The sequence below is a fragment of the Oncorhynchus gorbuscha genome, linkage group LG25, assembly GCF_021184085.1.
Source record: "Oncorhynchus gorbuscha isolate QuinsamMale2020 ecotype Even-year linkage group LG25, OgorEven_v1.0, whole genome shotgun sequence".
Taxonomy (NCBI): Eukaryota; Metazoa; Chordata; class Actinopteri; order Salmoniformes; family Salmonidae; genus Oncorhynchus; species Oncorhynchus gorbuscha.
This window is the reverse complement of record NC_060197.1, coordinates 4,654,380-4,677,141: the sequence shown is the minus strand read 5'-3', so window position 1 is coordinate 4,677,141 and position 22,762 is coordinate 4,654,380. Positions and strand designations below refer to the sequence as shown.

Genomic DNA, 22,762 nt, shown 5'->3' with positions numbered 1-22,762 from the left:
TTATAGTCACAGCCGGGATTTAACCAGTTTTATAAACGTCTGAGTGTTTCTATCCACACATACTAATCATATGCATATACTATATTCCTGGCATGAGTAGCAGGGTGCTGAAATGTTGCATGATTTTTAACAGAATGTTCAAAAAAGTAGGGGGTAGGAGTAACAGGTTAAGGACAACAAAGTCAAGGTATTGGAGTGGCCATCACAAAGCCCTGACCTCAATCCTATAGAAATTTGGTGGGCAGAACTGAAAAAGCGAGTGCGAGCAAGGAGGCCTACAAACCTGACTCGGTTACACCAGCTCTGTCAGGAGAAATGGGCCAAAATGCACCCAACTTGTGGAAGGCTACCCAAAACGTTTGACCCGAATTAAACAATTTAAAGGCAATGCTACCAAATACTAACTGAGTGTATGGAAACTTCTGACCCACTGGGAATGTGGTGAAAGAAATAAAAGCTGAAATAAATCACTCTCTACTATTATTCTGACATTTCACATTCTTAAAATAAAGTGGTGATCCTAACTGACCTAAAACAGGGAATATTTACTAGGATTAAATGTCAGGGATCGTGAAAAACTGAGTTTTTTAGCCTAGTGGTTAGAGCGTTGGACTAGTAACCGGAAGGTTGCGAGTTCAAACCCCCGAGGTGACAAGGTACAAATCTGTCGTTCTGCCCCTGAACAGGCAGTTAACCCACTGTTCCCAGGCCGTCATTGAAAAAAAGAATATGTTCTTAACTGACTTGCCTGGTTAAATAAAGGTTAAAAAAATAAAATAAAATAAAAATAAAAATAAATGTATTTGGCTAAGGTGTATGTAAACTTCCGACTTCAACTATATATATATATATCCCATGTCTTGATTATAATAGATAAAATGTTTTTTTATTTTAAATTTTTTAAATTTTTTATTTAAAAAAATGAATAGCTCTTTCATTGATAAATGTGATCTAGCAGAGGTAAATGTTAACCATGTATGCTGTGTATATTGCTTGTAAATGATATGCATACATTTTTAGGTAAATTGTTATGGCTGTATTGTTTTAAAAACCCAATAATGTTTTGGATCCATCAGACCCGCAAACATTGGGTGAATAACAAAAACATGAACACCACACAAGTGTTAAAGCACAACGGAAATTAAGCGCTCCAGCATGGCTAATCACATAACTGCAAAACAGAGATGCAGGGCTGTAAACCTATTAAACTAGGATCTAGAACTTTTTAATGGCATCAAAGACCATAATGAAGGAGGAAGGAATGTGTAAAGCAATAGTCTGAGGGGGAGGATGTGTTCGAGTTATGACCTTATTGAAGCATCACCCGTTCAACATGAGATCTATTATTTAAAACACCCTGATCAACCATTGAAGGTTAAATCAAGCGTGTAAACTTGTTAGCGATACTGCCCTTCAACTGGAAGGTAGAAGAAGAGGGAGAGTGACGCTTTGGCGTCCTTGAGTTATCTAGGACAGGCAAGCCATTGGTTTATTGTGCTAAAATAGGAGAAATGTCTCTTTGGTTGTAACACTGTCATGGCTGAGAATGATGAGCACTTTGGCTACGTTCAGTGGTGTCCCCAGTTCTCTTGATAAGAAGACTGGCATGTGGCATCAAAACGTTCAAGGTCACTATCAGACTTGTGCCACTGTGCTGTATATTAGAGGTCGACCGATTAATCGGAATGGTCTATTAATTAGGGCTGACTTCAAGTTTTCATAAGAATCGGAAATTTTTGGACACCGATTTTTTGTTTTTGTTTTTGTTTTTATGTTACACCTTTATTTCATCTTTATTTAACTAGGCAAGTCAGTTAAGAACACATTCTTATTTTCAATGACGGCCTAGGAACGGTGGGTTTACCGCCTCGTTCAGTGGCAGAATGACAGATTTTTCCCTTGTCAGCTCAGGGGATCCAATCTTACAGTTAACTAGTCCAACACAATAACGACCTGCCTCTCTCTCGTTGCACTCCACAAGGAGACTGACTGCCTGTTATGCAAATGCAGTAAGCCAAGGTAAGTTGCTAGCTAGCATTAAACTTATCTTATAAAAAACAATCAATCAATCATAATCACTAGTTAACTACACATGGTTGATGATATTACTAGATATTATCTAGCGTGTCCTGTGTTGCATATAATCTGACTGAGCATACAAGCATACAAGTATCTAAGTATCTGACTGAGTGGTGGTTGCCAGAAGCAGGCGCGTAAACATTAATTCAAACGGCACTTTCGTGCGTTTTGCCAGTAGCTCTTTGTTGTACGTCAAGCATTGCGCTGTTTATGACTTCAAGCCTATCAACTCCCGAGATGAGGCTGGTGTAACCGAAGTGAAATGGCTGGCTAGTTAGCTCGCGCTAATAGCGTTTCAAACGTCACTCGCGCTGAGCCTGTGGTTGTTTCCCTTGCTCTGCATGGGTAACGCTGCTTCGAGGGTGGCTGTTGTCGTTGTGTTTCTGATTCGAGTCGAGAGGGAGGAGCGAGGAGAGGGACGGAAGCTATACTGTTACACTGGCAATACTAACGTGCCTATAAGAACATCCAATAGTCAAAGGTTAATGAAATACAAATGGTATAGAGGGAAATAGTCCTATAATTTCAATAATAACTACAACCTAAAACTTCTTACCTGGGAATATTGAAGACTCACGTTAAAAGGAACCACCAGCTTTCATATGTTCTCATGTTCTGAGCAAGGAACTGAAACGTTAGATTTCTTACATAGCACATATTGCACTTTTACTTTCTTCTCTAACACTTTGTTTTTGCATTATTTAAACCAAAGTGAACATATTTCATTATTTATTTGAGGCTAAATTGCATTTATTGATCTATTATATTATATTTGAATAAGTGTTCATTCAGTATTGTTGTAATTGTCATTATTTAAAAAAAATGTTTTTAAATAAAATCAAATTTAAAAAACGACAGATTAATCGGTATCTGCCTTTTTCGTCCTCCAATAATCAGTATCGGTGTTGAAAAATCATAATCGGTCGACCTCTACTGTATGTATTACTGTGTAATCTATTCTGAATGGGCAAGACAGTAGCAGTCGGGATAAACTGTCTTCCCTGCCACTCTGCATAGGGAAACTCCATATGATGTCATATCAACCCACCGTCTCTCTGGCATACCAAAGCTCTTTGGCCTGAAAAGATACAAAGAGCATCTAAATGTTACAGATTTGAGCCATCTGAATCATCTTCACTGAAAGATACCAAGAGCTTCTAAATGGAACAGATTTGAGCCATCTGAATCATCTTCACTGAAAGATACAAAGAGCTTCTAAATGGAACAGATTTGAGCCATCTGAATCATCTTCACTGAAAGATACCAAGAGCTTCTAAATGGAACATATTTGAGCCATCTGAATCATCTTCACTGAAAGATACCAAGAGCTTCTAAATGGAACATATTTGAGCCATCTGAATCATCTTCACTGAAAGATACCAAGAGTTTCTAAATGGAACAGATTTGAGCCATCTGAATCATCTTCACTGAAAGATACAAAAGCAATTGAATTAAACTCGTTAGTATGTGATAATTGAAAAGGGAGCATATTACTGTCCAATCAAAGTATGTCCACGTCTGTAATTAAAAGATAAATACTTTGGCACAAGCAAAACCTGCTTGATAAACAACTATAGCGAGAGAGAGAGTTATTAAAGTGATCCAAACAAAGCCATGACAAAACTTCCACAGCTTGACCAATCCGATGGGGACGTGTCTAACAGAAGAAGTGTGAAAATTAGGTTCATATATCTTTAATTTGAGAAAATCCCCTGGGTATGAAGTGGAACGGCCTCCCAATCACACAAAGCACACAGCCAAAGACATTGATCCAAAGCTCCTTACAGGGTTTCGCTTATTTATTTATTTTACCCCAAAGAGGATAGACTAGAGATCTCTCACCCAGCCTGAAATGCAAAACATCCCATGTTATATCTCAGAGAAGAAGAAAAAACTGTAGGGAAGGGCATAGGATCGTCACTATGTAGAATGCAAATATAGGTTTTCCTGCAAGTGTTATATCTCTATAAGCTCTCCATCATAACTACTGTGTGTGTTTAAAGCCGCCCACAATCAGAACGTAGGCCTATATTCAGTAAAGCCCCATAGCCTATGCAGTTGAAAGGTTCATAGCAGCATGTTATTTATATGGAGCTGAAGAAGACACGTTGAACCAATGGCGTCTTGCTGCTGAATCACTTTGTGATGTGTTGCTTTGAGCCTCTTTTGTTTCTTTTTTTTATCCATGTACTGTATGTTAATTTCATTTGATCCCTGCGGTTCTCAGGTGCAGTGGGATTGGGATGAGGTGGGAGGTGAAACTTCATTTTGTATGCATGTGTTCATGTTTGTTGAAAGTGATTATTACATTTTTAAAAACGCCACAAAAAAAAACATTCATAGCTGCCACCTTCACTTTTATTACAACCACAATGAGTCCGGTTTTCCCCACAAGGAACTCCCATAGGCTATATTCTCCATGCATACTGACAATGTATGTTTTCTATAAGAGTCCCTTCCAGAAGACTGTTGACCTTAAGGTGCCCAAAACAATACAAGTCTAATCAATGAATGTTACTGTTCAATAGCCTTATCTCCTGATATGGTTTACAAATAATACATGGACAAGTTGTCTACTATGGGCTACATATTGTAACTCCAAACTAACCATCTAGAGTTGAAGAATCTCACAACAATAAAGGGATACATATTTCATTTCACTATGTTTCCAAACCTTGAAGCCTTCTACTGACTTCAGGCGCGAGCCTGCATGGGTACATGTGCATCTAATGTAACCCAATCAGCACGTGACGCAATTACTCGCGGAATGCTTAACTGAATACTGTATCCATAAAAATGACAAAAATTCGCCCATGGCATGGGTGACTTATTTCTGATGCAACCGTAGTCGAACTTTAGTACCTTTTCCCGCTAAATTAATTCAAGAAATGTGATACTTAATTAGTAGAATTTATGTCCCTGAAAATAAATTATAACATTTAAATGTGCCAACATCAGAACTCACATTACTAAATCATGAAACAAAATGCCACACCCACACGCCTGACAATAACATTCCAGAGTAACATTCCACCCTGTCTGACAGCCAGGCCAACGACATAAATCCCAAAACATGACTCAATGCAGAAAATGTACAAACCATTAAAAATATATAGCATATTTCACAAGATCATCGATAGCTGCCGACCGCCTCCGGGATATACAAAATGAATCCGATTACACCTTCTCAAACATAACACACCCCCATTCCAGTCATGACACCAATTCTGCTACTTAGCAACATGAACTGTACAATAGAGAAATTCAAGGAGCTGCGCTACAAAATAACCATAATTTGAATGTAACTTTGTTGCACGTCCGCCCTTTGAACACAATAGATCAGGAAGCACAAATAAAAGTTTGCGCTCCCTAGCCGCGTCTTCTTTCAACTTAAGAGATTCATTATTTCGATATTTTTGGGGGAACAATAGAAATACGTATCAAAGCTATTTTTTTGTAATCAACAGCAGACAAAAGAGTTCATAACAGAGTTGTGCAGACAGTTCACTCACCTTGTTTGACACACTTAAGGCGGACAGGGTCCTTGCTGTGTCTGACCACTGCATGTACGTCCCTGATGGTTAGTCCGGCCACTGGCGTTTCATTGACCTCAAGGAGTAGTTCATCTTGGGACAGTCTGCCGCTCTGGCAGGCCACCTTGCCTTGCCTAACCTCCCCAAGATATGGGAACTGTCCATTCTCCGCGCCTCCCTTCAACTCGAACCCAAGCTCCCCTTCCTTATTCCTGCAAAGGACACTCTCATAGACTTTGTTGGTCCAGTGGTTTTTCTTCTTCAGGCTTTTGGACATGGCTGAACAGTGGCTATCCCTCGAGGGCACCCATGCAAGAAATGATCGGTCCTTTCCGCGGGCGTCCCTGGTTTTAGCTTCCCAGCTTGATGTTATGGTCAACAGTTTCAACAAACGCCAGTGGTCGTATCCATGTCAGCACAGGATACACAGCAGCTGTCTCAGCCTGCGTTGCTGTACTGAGCTCGCTATACACACAGTTGCAGCCAACTGACCCGGATGTGATGTCTGTAGGAGGAGAGAAGGCACGGCTCCCAAATCCGAAGCTTCCCGCAGAAAGGAAAAAATGAAGGAGAGAAAATGAACGGTATTTTCCACTGGCATGGCCACGCGCATCAGATCAGACTGACCTGGGAAGAAGCAGAAAGCAGGCGCCTCGCCTCCATCTCTCACAGACACATTTTCAGAGTTCTTAGAGACATGGATACTTTGTTGCCGAAATTCCACAGTTGTAGGATGCAGAGTTGCCTATAGTGAAGGTGGCATTAAAAAAACGGATATTTTCTGTATGCCCATTGTTCTCGTGTTCGATGTTGAAACCTATTTTATGCTGCTACATTTACATAGAGCCTACTTGTGTATTCACGATCATATCTACAACAACACAAATCACTGTAGGCTATTCAGTTCCACAATATGTATGTATTTATTTCATGGTAATTACATTGGTATACGTTGAACAGTTGAAATTGTATACTGTAACAACATTGACCTGCACTGTAATGACACTAACTTAGTTGTTATGTAAATACCTATTTATTTGGCTTGAATAAAACAAAATGTAATTTTGTAAACACTTATCGTGGCACAATGGTCCTCCTGTCAGACACTCCTACTGTATGTCAACTATTCACATGGGACTAGTCCTCTAGTATGGCCATACATGTTTGAATGAGGAAGTCTTTTAGTTGATATTACAATTTAATGGGTAGGCTACACAGCTAACGTACAGTACAAAGTTAGTTTTATACAATATTCAATACTGTTGTTGCAGACCCCCCCCCCCCCCCAGGCTCCACTCTGTTTATTACGGTTCTTGGCTTGTAAAAGTTTCATTCACTGGTTTACTTATTTGTTTCCCCCAGTTCAACATGCATTATGGTCAGGTGACACTTCTGCAAACAGTCTCTTGCAGTCCAGGAAGCCTACAAGTCCCTGTCACATAACCACTACACAGCCCTCGCTTCACAGCACACCTTGGCCTGAGTGTTACTGTATATGCTAGGGTTGATATCTGGCAAGACAGAACACAGTTCTATACATAGTGGATTCAGACATTAACATCTGAATCCAAGCACTGGAATCTGATGCACCGACACTGGGCATGTATCCTCGTCGCTTATGGTCTCTGTGATACTCTTTTCCTTGAATGCATTAATTCATTTGGTTTACCCTGAGCATTGATGCAGGGAAAAGACTAAATGAAAGACGATCTGAAGCCTTTAAGTGAGACTGCTGCCCCCCTCGGTTTCTATTTCTCTCCGTATGAGAACAGATGAACTGTCATTAAATAATGCTGATTATACAGGACTATCCCAAGGCCATTGTAGAGTGCAGTGAATAGGACAGGAAAGTGGATCGAAGTGTAATCTTTGTTCATCTGGATGAATTGGGAGATAATCCGAGGATGGTGTACATGGCCTGTAGTGGCCACAGAGCCTCATGTCCCTGCTCAGTAAGACAACATGCTCTTAAACGGACACAGGTAGAAGAGCACAATTAAAACGCTGTGGTCTAGTGTGGTTAAATAGATTTGCCCAAAAGTGCAGTCATATCTCCCTGTCTCTCCACATCCTGACAATCACAAGAAAATTAAATATTTATTGCTCTTTTTTTACCCAGCTTTCCAAAGAGATTTTCTTCAAATGAAGCAAATTCCCATTCCTCTAAAATGAATCTAAAAGGGAGCCAAATGAGTTTAAAAGTTATTATTTCTCCCAGTATAATCCATCTTCAAACAGGAACGTAAGTATTTGATTTAGGAACCACCTTCTCCCAGGAGACATACAGTTCTTAGTTCTATAAGCAGTGTAGTATCTTCAACTCTGTGGGCAATCCTCTTTGAACTTTCTCCCTCAAAGCAGCTCAATCTCTCTGATGATAAGTAGGCCAACGCAGTATGCCACTCCGTCTTCATTCAGAATATCCCAATTATTATGTCATAATTATCATGTCCTTCCTATCGAGGGTCTTTTAGTCATTTTTACTCAGTAGTTGAATATACCTTGTAGCACAGAAACGTTCATTTAGATACAGCTTTCTCTAACTCCTTTATAATTATGTTTTCTAAGAGTCACTTTTGGTGTCCTTGATAAGTGATGGAAACACTGGCCAGTGGATATAGACTCCTCCCAAGCAACCAGAGAAGCGGCCCTCTGCATTCCAGAGGTGGGAGTACCACTGACTCCGGTCAAACTGAGAAAGAGGAGTCTTTTGAAGGCTGGAATTCCGTGGAAGAAGTGTTTGACCCAGGAGAGGAATTCTCAGAGGGTGGCAGAATACTGGTGCTGGGGAGGAGTTCAGGCCATCGTCTACACAAGGGGTGAGATGAATGGGACTAGAATAACAGACTGATTAAACTGAGTCAGGTTGACATGTAGGGTGTGCTCTGGTATGGCATATCCAGGACTGGTGGATTTAAACACAATTTTTTTATTTAAACTTTATTTAACCAGGTTGGCTAGTTGAGAACAAGTTCTCATTTGCAACTGCGACATAGCCAAGATAAAGCAAAGCAGATCGACACATACAACAACACAGAGTTACACGAGGAGTAAAACAAACACAGTCAATAATACAGTAGAAAAAGTCTATATACAATTTGTGCAAATGACATAGGATAAGGGAGGTAAGGCAATAAATAGGCCATGGTGGCGAAGTAATTACAATATAGCAATTAAACACTAATGGTAGATGTGCAGAATATATATGTATATATTTATGTGTATGTATATATTTATATGTATGTGCAAAGGAGCAAGATAAATAAATAAATAAATAAATAAATAAATAAATACAGTATGTGGATGAGGTAGTTGGATGGGCTATTTACAGATGGGCTACATACAGGTGCAGTAATCTGTGAGCTGCTCTGACAGCTGGTGCTTAAAGCTAGTGAGGGAGATATGAGTGATTTTTGCAGTTCGTTCCAATCATTGGCAGCAGAGAACTGGAAGGAGAGGCAGCCAAAGGAAGAATTGGCTTTGGGGGTAACCAGTGAGATATACCTGCTGGAGCGCATGCTATGGGTGGGTGCTGCTATAGTGACCAGTGAGCTGAGATAAGGCGGGGTTTTACCTAGCAGAGACTTGTAGATGACCTGAAGCCAGTAGGTTTGGTGACGAGTATAAAGCGAGGGCCAGTCAACGAGAGCATAGAGGTCGCAGTGGTGGGTAGTATATGGTGCTTTGGTGACAAAATGGATGGCACTGTGATAGACTGCTGCATCCAATTTGCTGAGTAGAATGTTGGAGGCTATTTTGTAAATGACATCGCCGAAGTCGAGGATCGGTCGGATGGTCAGTTTACGAGGGTATGTTTGGCAGCATGAGTGAAGGATGCTTTGTTTTGCGAAATAGGAAGCCGATTCTAGATTTAATTTTGGATTGGAGATGCTTAATGTGAGTCTGGAAGGAGAGTTTACAGTCTAACCAGACACCCAGGTATTTGTAGTTGTCCACATGTTCTAAGTCAGAACCGTCCAGAGTAGTGATGCTGGACGGGAAGGCAGGTGCGGGCAGCGATCGGTTGAAGAGCATGTATTTAGTTTTACTTGCATTTAAGAGCAGTTGGAGGCCATGGAAGGAGAATAGCATGGCATTGAAGCTCGTCTGGAGGTTACTTAACACAGTGTCCAAAGAAGGGCCAGAGGTATACAGAATGGTGTCGTCTGCGTAGAGGTGGATCAGAGAATCACCAGCCGCAAGAGCGACATCATTGATGTATACAGAGAAGAGAGTCGGCCCGAGAATTGAACACTGTGGCACCCCCATAGAGACTGCCAGAGATCTGGACAACAGGCCCTCCGATTTGACACACTGAACTCTATCGGAGAAGTAGTTGGTGAATCAGGCGAGGCAATCGTTTGAGAAACCAAGGCTATCGAGTCTGCCGATAAGAATGTGGTGATTGACATTCAAAAGCCTTGGCCAGGTCGATGAATACGGCTGCACAGTAATGTGTCTTATCGATGGTGGTTATATCGTTTAGGACCTTGAGCGTGGCTGAGGTGCACCCTGAGGTGCTCTGAAACCGGATTGCATAGCGAAGAAGGTACGATGGGATTCGAAATGGTTGATAAATCTGTGTGTTAACTTGGCTTTCGAAGACCTTAGAAAGGCAGAGTAGGATAGATAATCATATATGCTAATGTTTTAGTGTGAAAGATTGTGCATGAGACATATCAGAATGTGAAAACATTATAGCCCTTGCAGTATCTTCAGAAACTTTTTAAGCACATACCCATCGCTCTCTTTCGTCGACTGAGTGGTTTACAGTAGGGGGGACAGTAGGTGTGATATTGGTATGGGAGTTGGCACAATGGGCTTTGGAGCTGTGAAGGACTGCTGTGGGAACTGTTCACTCTTCCATATTGCACTGCTCCAGATGGGAGCTGCCAATTGGCTCTAACGGTGATGCTGCCTCCAGGACCTCTGTATGCTACGCTGCTACGTGATGTAATGAATATGACAGGGGTAATTTCAAGGCAATTAAAGTCGGTCCAGGAATAAAGCAATGTAGGCTGATGGCTCCAATTGTGTCGCTACACAGCATAAAGAGAGAGGTGTGATTGGAGAGAACAATGGCCGCTTTGTGCCATCCCTTACAGTGATGCTCATTGTCGCCGCAATGAAGTGTGTAAGTCTTGTTGACTGTGATTTGACAGCTTGAGTTTTCATCTCTCAATATAAAAAGCGGTGGAGTAATTGAACGGGGCCTGTTTGTTCCAGGCCGTCGGCAGGGCAAGGAGATAATCAACTAGTCTGCGATCCTGCGTTTGCTTCATTTGACGTGTTTTTTTTCCACCGCCATCTGTTCGACCTAGCTAGCTGCCTAATAAAGGGTTCTCTCTCTCTTATGCGCGCCCAAAGGAATTGAATATGCCAAGAGAAGTAGGGTGGCCGAACCGATACAGCTGCCAGCATCCTCTGGTTTTCCTCGGGCACAGAATGGCTGTGAAAGAGAAGGGGAAGGAGATTCAAATCTCTCACCATGTTGACAATGAGCCAGTCCTTGTGTTTGAAATGTGTCAAGGACATGTCACTGACTGTATTACTGTTTACTGAGGGAGAAATGGAAGAGGCCTGAAAAACTGAGCTGCAATGTTCAGTTCACCAATGAATCAGTCGATACACCACCGCCTCACCATGTTCTCAGATAACAGAACATCTCAGAGTTGTATTATTCATACCTTTCAATGGGGGAACTAGCTAGTAGAACACTGTTTTGATAGATTTCCACAGACTCCAAAAAGGAACTCATGGAGGAGTTCCACATTATGTACTGGAGACTGCTTCATGTACGAAGCTCTGGTCTTCATAAACTCTTTTGTTCCTTCAGTGGAGTCCCTTGCCACACTACCATGTATTTTTTAGTGGTCTCACGGTACTCAGTGTGTGAATGAGAAACACCACTACTTGTTGTATGGCAAGGACCTGAATCAGTCTACCAGCTCTGACAAGCTGCTCCTCTTTAAAACAATGAACGGCAGACGACCTCCCTCCCTCCACCCCTCTTCTCCTCTTCCCTCATTCCCCAGCGCTGGGCTAGCGGTGACTGGAGGATATATGTAGGGCTTTTACAGCGAGTGATTGAGGTGGAATCACAGCGTAGCAATAGGGAGGGGCAGTCACTCTGGAGAGTCCCAGTGAGAAGCACACACTGCTTCAGGACATAAATGAGGACAAGTGTCTCCTCCCTATCGGCTCAGAGATAAGTTCCCCTTCCTTCTCCCAACACTCCAGGCTTTTAACCACTCTTAGTTACACACACGGGTCAGGTCACCAGAGCCTACCACTGCTGTATCTACTGTAGTCCTCTGCTGATTCTATGGTGTGATGAGAGGGAAAGTTCCAGTCATACGGTGTAATCTGTCACGGACTGACGTCCCAGGGCCCCTCCTCCATCAACGCAGAACGCTGTCATTATTGCACAATCAACGCCACGCCTACGCTTTGATGAACTGAACCAGGAACTGGCTTTAACATCATGTCACAAAGCATGTCTGACAAAGACGTAGAGACAGATCGAACTGTGACACCTTTCTGCTCTTCTGACATCTCACCGACCATACTCCTTTCACTGATATTATTACCACCCAAAGCTGCTGCTGAAGATAGACCCTGCCACATGCCTCTTGTGTCTGAGCCATTGAATTGAGATTCCACTTTGTCTCTGTACTGACGCTTAGCTTGTTTGATAGCCTTACGGAGGGAATAGCTGCACTGTTTGTATTCAGTCATGTTGCCAGACACCTTGCCCTGATTAAAAGCAGTGGTTCGCGCTTTCAGTTTCACGCGAATGCTGCCATCAATCCACGGTTTCTGGTTAGGGAATGTTTTTATCGTTGCTATGGGAACGACATCTTCGACGCACGTTCTAATGAACTCGCACACCGAATCAGCGTATTCGTCAATATTCCCATCTGACGCAATACGAAACATGTCCCAGTCCACGTGATGGAAGCAGTCTTGGAGTGTAGAGTCAGCTTGTTCTGACCAGCGTTGGACAGACCTCAGCGTGGGAGCCTCTTGTTTTAATTTCTGTCTGTAGGCAGGGATCAGCAAAATGGAGTCGTGGTCAGCTTTTCCGAAAGGGGGGCGGGGCAGGGCCTTATATGCGTCGCGGAAGTTAGAGTAACAATGATCCAAGGTTTTACCACCCCTGGTTGCGCAATCGATATGCTGATAAAATTTAGGGAGTCTTGTTTTCAGATTGGCTTTGTTAAAATCCCCAGCTACAATGAATGCAGCCTCCGGATAAATGTTTTCCAGTTTGCAAAGAGTTAAATAAAGTTCGTTCAGAGCCATCGATGTGTCTGCTTGGGGGGGGATATATACGGCTGTGATTATAATCGAAGAGAATTCTCTTGGAAGATAATGCGGTCTACATTTGATTGTGAGGAATTCTAAATCAGGTGAACAGAAGGATTTGAGTTCCTGTATGTTTTCTTCATCTTCAATACAACAGCGCTACATGAACAGTGTCAAAGGTCATATCTGAAGCAAGGCAACCTCTTTTTTTTGGGCCTTTAGAAGAATGCATGAAGGTTAGCTTTATTACACAGTTTCAACATAGGATCTCTCTGTGGCGCTCTGTGATCCATGACTCATAGGTAAAGCCTGCAACTTCTAACCCTGACATTTCCCCATCGCCTCTATCAGCTGTAAAGACATGGGAGTATTAGCTCTGTTACAGCAGCCACCTTCAGCTGTTGGCGTTTCATCTCGACCTGGCATAACCCTGTGATGAGGCACAGGCAAATGACAGTCTTGAATCATGCCGTTGAGGGCCGTGTGGTGCAGTGGCAGATGACAGTCTTGAATCATGCCGTTGAGGGCCGTGCGGTGCAGTGGCAGATGACAGTCTTTAATCATGCCGTTCAGGTCCGTGCGGTGCAGTGGCAGATGACAGTCTTGAATCATGCCGTTGAGGGCCGTGCGGTGCAGTGGCAGATGACAGTCTTTAATCATGCCGTTCAGGGCCGTGTGGTGCAGTGGCAGAGGCGGAGAGGGCAAGGAATTAAAGCACTTCACCAACGGTGACAGGGAATGATCCAAAGGGCATCCTTGTTGCGAGGTCGTTAGTTAGCGCCAAGCCCAGGGCGGTGACAGCATCGGCTGGCATTGTCAGCGAGCTCACACTATGAGAGGGAAGGCGGGACCGGCTGAGAAAGGAGGAAACACAACAGGCCTAGAACTGGGTTCACATAATATTTGAGCGTTTGCTTGAACCCTTCTGGAGTTCCAGATGGACGGAGTTTGCACGTTTGGGACTATACAAGTGGGTCCAATGCGTCAGGCAAGTTTGAACAAGTACAGCTAAAGTATTTTAAATATTTAATTGACTATTTGAACCCAGGTCTACCGGGGGCTGAAAAGGAAGGAGGTTGAGAGGTTAAGAGGGCGGCTCATAGGACTTCACAGGCAGTAGTGCTCATTGTCTGGATCTGGTTTAAAGGCAGAGCTCTCACTTACATCCCATGGACTGAGCTGAGCCGGCATCAGTCTGGCTGCTGGTGAATGTCAGTCAGGTCTCCCAGAGTCCTCCTCTCTGTGTTCCTCTCATACAGCCTAGCCTGCCTAAAGGCTTCCATTGGTCTACTCTCTAGGCCCACAGTACAGTATTACATCACTGTCATACACTATATCTAGGGCCCTGTGTTTTGGACTATCATTTCCAAAACACAGGGCCTCAATTTTAACCTTTATTTAAATCCTTTTCCAAAAAGGAGAATTACACCAAAAATGAAAGGAATTGTCTGAGGATGGTGCTGGAGGATGGTGCTGGAGGATTGGTTCTGTACCATTTGATATCAAAAGAAAAGGGTGCAGTTTCATGAAAAAATCCAGGTCATGTGACATGATTGTCCAAAACATAGGGCCCTAACTATATAGTATCAAATTTAGAAAACAAGTAGACATTAATATTACTTGTGGTAGGCCCATGTCTCTTCTCTTCTCCACCTAGTCCTATAATGAATAACAGACAAAGCACTGAACAAATGACAAGACAACTTGGTCCGTTCAAAATGTGTGAGACTATGATAGGCATGTTTCACAATAAAAGTATGGCTGTTGAACAGGTTCATGGTTTTGACAGGTATGACGCTCTTTGACATTCATGATCACAGTAAAATGGATTAAAGTGGCAATATGCCACTTTTTGGGCGACCAGACCAAATTCACATAGAAATGTGAGTTTTAGATCTATCATTCTACTTAAAAGCCTAAGAAGCGGTAGATCTGTTATATGCATGCTATTTCTATGCTTCCCATTCAGTACCATTATTGTTTAATTGTGCTATACTTTACACAGGTGTGTGTTGGTCTAGTACCTTGCTGAGGCACTTAACCAGTGACATGATCAACTGAAATGAACCAGACATATGGATTACACTTCAAATGTTGGTAGCAATGAAACTAAGCATAGTGGTGTGTGTTTGGCCATTAATAATGAGCTTATTGGAGGGATAAATTATTAAGAGAACTATCAGACAGATAAGACACTCTCACTCTCCTACTTTGCATGAAGCAAAAATCAGACAAACATCAAACCTATTCTTTAAAGATTCCCTCTTCTTCTTCGGATCCTCTCTAATGAATGAGACTCAGGCCTGGTTTTCCCTTCTGCTTCCCCCTTTCCTCCCACAGGTCTTTTGAAGAGGTGATGTGGGCTATGACAGGGGTGACATGCTTCCCACCACAACTCTATAATTCATCCCCGAGTTGTGATTTATAACAGCTCGCAGCAGTGCATATCGCTCACTGCTGGTCAATACATTTTTTCTCTGACGGGATTAGATTGTTTCAGATGACCCAGATATTAAATCACGTTTCTTCTCCAAACCTCGTTTATGGTAGATTCTCTCAGAGAGAGAGTTGAGAAGGAATGCTCTAGTTCAACAGTGACCCCTGCTGTAGAGACCCTCTTATTCCAGTGTTGAAATTGCAAGTTGACATTTATTGTCATGAATCTTCCCCTGGAGGCAGAACTGAGCGATTTCTGCTAGATGGGCCAGCCGCAACGTCAAAATTGGTTATATTGTAAAAAATCTTGAAAACAAAAATGTAAGGTTATGGTTAAGGCATTATGGTTAAAGCATTGGGTTAGCAGTGTGGTTAAGGTTAGGGTTAAGGTTAGGTTCAAAATCAGATTTGATGACTTTGTGGCTGTGCCAGCTGGTGACCACTTTGCAGAGCTGCCTCCAGGGCAAGATTCATGACAACATTTAACACCAACCTGCATTGAGGTTCCAGCCATGTTTTTGTCACTGACTGCACTGTAGGGCACAGTGGGGAATGTCACTCTTGTTTCTAGGATACCATACACAAAATGTATAATTTGACCAAATATTTAGGAAATTATCATTTCATGGAGTCTGTGAAGGAAGAAACCACATAGAAAAGTGCTATGCAAGTTAGGTCCCAAAACCAGTCAAATGAATGTATTGTGTTAGAGGCTGCGATATATAATTGCAAGGTTGTTCTTTACATCAGCTGGGGTCTCTGTAAGCTTCAATATGAGGTCCTAAACCTAGCATGAAAGAGCATTCTTGTAGCTGTGTGGGCTAATATAGTCTAAATGTTTGCCTTGCGGTAAGTTGAGCCAATGGCCAAGGGGTAAGTTGAGCAAATGGCCAAGGGGTAAGTTGAGCAAATGGCCAAGGGGTAAGTTGAGCAAATGGCCAAGGGATACGTTGAGCAAATGGCCAAGGGGTACGTTGAGCAAATGGCCAAGGGGTACGTTGAGCAAATGACAAAAGGGTACGTTGAGCAAATGGCCAAGGGGTAAGTTGAGCAAATGACCAAGGGGTAAGTTGAGCAAATGGCCAAGGGGTACGTTGAGCAAATGGCCAAGGGGTAGGTTGAGCAAATGGCCAAGGGGTACGTTGAGCAAATGACCAAGGGGTAAGTTGAGCAAATGGCCAAGGGGTACGTTGAGCAAATGGCCAAGGGGTAAGTTGAGCAAATGGCCAAGGGGTACGTTGAGCAAATGGCCAAGGGGTAAGTTGAGCAAATGGCCAAGGGGTACGTTGAGCAAATGGCCAAGGGGTAAGTTGAGCAAATGGCCAAGGGGTACATTGAGCAAATGACCAAGGGGTAAGTTGAGCAAATGGCCAAGGGGTACGTTGAGCAAATGGCCAAGGGATACGTTGAGCAAATGGCCAAGGGATACGTTGAGCAAATGGCCAAGGGGTACGTTGAGCTGGTAGAGCATGGCGCTTGTAACGCCAGGGTAGTGGGTTCGAGCCCCGGGACCACCAATACGTAGAATGTATGCACACATGACTGTAAGTCGCTTTGGATAAAAGCGTCTGCTAAATGGCATATATTATTATTATTATTACCAAGGGGTACGTTGAGCAAATGACCAAGGGGTACGTTGAGCAAATGGCCAAGGGGTACGTTGAGCAAATGACCAAGGGGTACGTTGAGCAAATGACCAAGGGGTACGTTGAGCAAATGACCAAGGGGTACGTTGAGCAAATGACCAAGGGGTACGTTGAGCAAATGGCAAGTTGAGCAAATTGAAGTGTTTTCTTCCCAGGCTTAATGCAAGGCATTCGCCAAGGTCGGGGGTCACCGTCTCATTTCTACCCGGTGGTGACAGTATGATATTCTTTGTGATTTTACTGATCCTGTCCTGCATGTGTGACCGCTCCATGTGTTTTATGTGGCTGGCCAGAGGTAAAGAATAATCACAGATTCCCTGACGCCATGAAGGATTTCAGGCTCTCGTCGTCAGCCCTGACCGCCAGACACTCAGAGAGGAGCAGCTGCCCTGGGCTTCCAGCGAACTTATACTGAACATCATCCGCCTGTCATCACTACTAATATGTATCATAGAGGTATTGGAAGATCAAAGGCTTTTTCAGTGTAAGGCAGAAAACTTACAGATCCATATAAAAGCTGCGAGACACACTGGAGTGTGTGTGTTCAGTAGTTGTGAGTTTATATTCATAAAATGATGTTGATTTAGACAGGCACCAGGGGGTTGTGGGTAGCCCAGAGCAGGAACGCTTGAGTGCTGGTGTAAGAGGAGGTGCTTATCAGATCTCTCTAGCTCCTTAAAAGCTCCCAAAGAAATTGGGAGGCATTTCTAACAACGAAGGGAAGTGCTTCTGTGTTTGAATAGGATGAAAATATGGGGTACACCTTGGGTCCATTTCAAGTATTTCACTGAAGAGATATGTGACATGGGTTGCTACGCTACAGCACACCTAAAGCATAACTGGCAGCTCAGGAAGGCAGACTGCTCGTTTACATTCAGGTCAAATCATACCATCAGCTTTCAGACTGAATTAGCTCTAAAGGCATCTAGCGTTGTCTGAGCCACTGATGTCAACCACTTAAGATTCCGCTCAGACAATAAGGTAAAGATTAAATTTTCTCTGCAGGGCCAGATAAAACTAAGCAAACGAATGTGAGACAAGGACATAGGAAAGTGGTCGATACCGTGCCGGTGGCCACAAGCGAGCAAGTTTGAGGATGACTTTCCATGTTATCTGCAGGCAGGGGAATGGGATGGAGGGATAAAAAGGGGGAGGAGGAAAGAGAGAGGGGTGACATGGACAGTCATTACTTTAGTCCCTTCTCCTTCCTCCCAGGTAACCATTGGTTTTCTTATCTGGACGGGCTGATGTGAGGGCCCAGATACCCTCCTCTACCCTCGCCACATAGCCAAAACACACTTAATGTCTTCAAATGAGCTCACAGGATGGGAGACGGGAAGATGGCGTCATTCAGGGTGACAGGTAAGGTGATGGCGTCAGAGAGGTTTGCATCATTCAGGGTGACAGGTAAGGTGATGGCGTCAGAGAGGTTTGCATCATTCAGGGTGACAGGTAAGGTGATAGCGTCAGGGAGGTTTGCATCATTCAGGGTGACAGGTAAGGTGATGGCGTCAGAGAGGTTTTCATCATTCAGGGCGACAGGTAAGGTGATGGCGTCAGGGAGGTTTGCATCATTCAGGGTGACAGGTAAGGTGATGGCGTCAGGGAGGTTTGCGTCATTCAGGGTGACAGGTAAGGTGATGGCGTCAGGGAGGTTTGCATCATTCAGGGTGACAGGTAAGGTGATGGCGTCAGGGAGGTTTGCGTCATTCAGGGTGACAGGTAAGGTGATGGCGTCAGGGAGGTTTGCATCATTCAGGGTGACAGGTAAGGTGATGGCGTCAGGGAGGTTTGCGTCATTCAGGGTAACAGGTAAGGTGATGGCGTCAGGGAGGTTTGCATCATTCAGGGTGACAGGTAAGGTGATGGCATCAGGGAGGTTTGCATCATTCAGGGTGACAGGTAAGGTGATGGCGTCAGGGAGGTTTGCATCATTCAGGGTGACAGGTAAGGTGATGGCGTCAGGGAGGTTTGCATCATTCAGGGTGACAGGTAAGGTGATGGCGTCAGGGAGGTTTGCATCATTCAGGGTGACAGGTAAGGTGATGGCGTCAGGGAGGTTTGCGTCATTCAGGGTGACAGGTAAGGTGATGGCGTCAGGGAGGTTTGCATCATTCAGGGTGACAGGTAAGGTGATGGCGTCAGGGAGGTTTGCGTCATTCAGGGTGACAGGTAAGGTGATGGCGTCAGGGAGGTTTGCATCATTCAGGGTGACAGGTAAGGTGATGGCGTCAGGGAGGTTTGCGTCATTCAGGGTGACAGGTAAGGTGATGGCGTCAGGGAGGTTTGCATCATTCAGGGTGACAGGTAAGGTGATGGCGTCAGGGAGGTTTGCGTCATTCAGGGTGACAGGTAAGGTGATGGCGTCAGGACTGTCAGTCTATGTCCCGACTTCGCCCTCTCCTTTGAAACTTTTATCACTCTCTATAAACTCAGAAACGAAGCTGAGGATCCCAAGAGGGAGAGACAGGCTGGTACAACTGTTGAATAAAATGGCCACCTCAAAATGTTCATAAACTTACTAGGTTATTAAAGACGAATATCCAGACTATTCATCAATATACAAGTATTGCATTTTCACTGTGGAAATGTCAAAATTCAATAACACAAATCATATTGCCATTTGGGGAGTCTATTACTGGGGTGAGTTACAGATGTAGGATGTTAATTTGAACAAGTTTTCTACAGCAGGAAAATAATCCTGCAGCAACAGTAAACCTGAATTATTATGTGGATTATAATTAATGGACATTTACAGTATGTAGGGGTTGATACATTTTTTGTAAGGAAAAATCAAATGGAAATGACAAACTTCATAAGCCTTTTTAATCATCTCACGCAACAGGGTGGTCAAATTAAGATCCTACATCTGGAATGGACTGTAATGGCCCACAAGTAATGAAACTATAGGACCACTCCTAACAAACTATTTATAGGGTCAGTACACTTTCTAGATCCGGTCACCTGAGCTGACCATAGAGAATGCTGCAGTCTGAACCTTTGGGGACATTTCCTCAAAGGAGAGACAAATTGTTTGGGGAAATAAAACACGGAATTATGGGTCTGAATGCAGCAGACCCAATCTCTTATCAGAGTACCCCAGGGCAGTAGGCTTACCTCAGAGACACAGTGTGGTCTGAGGCTGGCCGGGCACTAATGCCTATTTAAAAGTGCCAACCTGGCACTGGAAGAGAGACAGACATTCAGCTCAATAGTAACATCTTGTCAGCGCTTTGATTCTACATTCACTACAGGAGATAAGACAGTGTTTTGAAAATGACATGATTCCTTGTCTTTGAGGCCAGGCTGGATTGCTGCAAGCTAGAGACTGACTGAATAAGCATCTCTGTATAGCTCTCTTCCTCTGTCATTCTGTCCCCCCCCCCCCTCTCTTTCCCTCCATTTGCTGTGACTGTTTTTTCATGTAGGCATACCCAGTGCGCTCCGATCTCTGCTATGGGAGAAATATCCTTCCCTAATACCATGCTGACAGATTGCTTTCTGCTCGGAGAACGATAGCCCTCAAAGCGCCATGACTAATTCCCCTGACATCACACACGCTCGTGGAAGAACTGCTCCATTTGATTCCCTCTTTCCTCAAAGAGAAAACAACTCTAATAGTAGAGGTAAACCCCCAAAGGCAACAACGCCCGCATCCCAATAACCAGCCTCGTCCAACAGCAGAGAGGAGACCCAAATGAAAGACACACATGCTGAACAGAGAGGATGGAGATAATGATGGAGACACACATCACACGCCAAGAACGAGGGAGTCGTGTGAGATTACAGCTGTTGACTGTTATACTAACCACACATACTGTCAGCAGTACTGAGTAGACTAACATCTATCATTTGTTGATGGGTGTGTAGTGTGTAAGTTTAGTGCTCATAGCGAGTGCCCACTGGGCACAGACGCCAGTTCAACCTCGAGTTTTGATTTACATTTGGTTCAGTTGTCAACTAATGTGATTTCAACTTGAAATCAACAAAACATTTCACCATGTCGTTGGATTTAGGTTAAACGTTGGCTAAAAAAAGACTAAATGACCTTATGTTGATGACCTTTTGCAAATCCAATCAGTTTTCTATATTGATTCAATGTCATCGCATAGATTTTTTTTCACTGAAATGACATAGAAACAACATTGATTCAACCAGTGGGTGTGTTTTCCTCTATGGTGCTGTGTGTGAGAGGCTGAACAGGGAGAATAGACATGAGCAGCCCTCCCCCTATGGGCTTCATTAGATGGTTGGATATATCATTAGGAAAGTGCTGTTTTGTTGTCTCTTTGCGTTTTCTATTGAATAACAGGAAGAATGTAATCACGACAATGAAGAGACGCAGGACAGAGCGACAGAGGAAGATCATTTACATATTGCACTGTAATGATGTGCAGCGCTAGCCTGGTAACACACACACACACACACACACACACACACACACACACACACACACACACACACACACACACACACACACACACACACACACACACACACACACACACACACACACACACACACACACACACACACACACACACACACACACACAGAGAGAGAGGGAAATCAGAACCATGGGAAGCCACATCATATTTAGCTTACTATGGAAGACCAGGGGTTTGGTCGAGACATTTACACAGATTAGGCACGGACAGGGTAGGATAAACAACTCATGCTGTCATTTTGTAAATGAAAGGGGAGAAATGTGTCGGGGAATGATAGAACTGTGCTTGGCTTATTACAGACCTATTTGAAGTGGCCTATTTCGAGAGAACGCTGTCAGGGAAAGTGCATTTTAAATGTTTATGGGTGTCAATGGGTAAATGGCATCTGTTATCTGTGCCAACCCTTGTCATGCCCTTGGGGATGGGATGGGGCAGGGTCAATGATACGTCCTATGTTCTATCAGGGACGTGTATGCATGGATGCCACGGGAAGCCAAGCTTCCCCAAATATTTGACCAACAAAATAAATTAAAAAGATTTCTCTTTCGTCTCTCTCTGCGTTTCCATAATCTCCTGTCAATTTTCTTACTGGCTATATTTCATCATTAAGGACTGCACTGCTATCAGATCAGTGTGTGTGGCCCATTCCAAATCAGCATCACAGCCCATGGGCTTTGGAGGAGTTCATGTGAAGAATTTGCTAAGATCAAAGTGAAGGTCAGTGCATATGTGCACGAACGTCCAGGGACACACACTGATGATACGCACTAGAGAGCAGTCGTTCACGGGTGCTTCCTGAATTACAGTGGCTTTTGGGTATAGCATTTTGGAAAACATTTGCGTCCAGGACAATTCCTTAAGAGTGTTATACAGTGCATTCGGAAAGCATTCAGACCCCTTAACTTTTGTTATGTTAAAATTCAGCATAATGACAAAGCAATAACAGGTTTTTAGACATTTTAGCTTCTTTTTAAAAATTAACTGAAATACAATATATGTATTCAGACATTTTGTTATGAGACTCGAAATTGAGCTCAGCTGCATCCTGTTTCCATTCATCATCCTCTTGTCTCATGGCTTCATTTTTACTGTCAGCTGTGGGATCTTACATGTGTGCTTTTCCAAATAATATCCAATCATTTGGATTTAGCACAGGGGGACTCCAAAACCAGTTGTAGAAACGTCTCAAGGATGATTAATGGAAAGAGGATGCAGTTGAGCTCAATTTCTAGTATCATTACAGAAAGTCTGAATCCTTACAGTTGAAGTCGGATGTTTACATACACCTTAGCCAAAAACATTTAAACTCCGT

The 22,762-nt window shown here is 43.3% G+C and overlaps 2 protein-coding genes across 2 annotated transcripts in view; both read right to left on the bottom strand.

Moving 5' to 3' along the window:
* The window catches only part of LOC124014401 (membrane-associated guanylate kinase, WW and PDZ domain-containing protein 2-like), a 303,113-nt gene extending 296,940 nt beyond the window's left edge, over positions 1-6,173 (bottom strand). The window contains 1 exon segment of the mRNA XM_046329317.1: positions 5,592-6,173. Coding sequence (XP_046185273.1) covers positions 5,592-5,889 — 298 coding nt within the window. The 5' untranslated portion in view covers positions 5,890-6,173.
* A 12,147-nt stretch (positions 6,174-18,320) lies between these two features.
* Positions 18,321-20,487, bottom strand: LOC124013553 (uncharacterized protein in mobD 3'region-like). The gene is made up of 2 exons (XM_046327880.1): positions 20,437-20,487; positions 18,321-19,382 (listed from the first exon to the last, which is right to left on the bottom strand). The coding sequence occupies exons 1-2, from the start codon at positions 20,485-20,487 to the stop codon at positions 18,321-18,323; spliced, it is 1,113 nt and encodes a 370-aa protein (XP_046183836.1).
* Between the last annotated feature and the right edge of the window lie 2,275 nt (positions 20,488-22,762).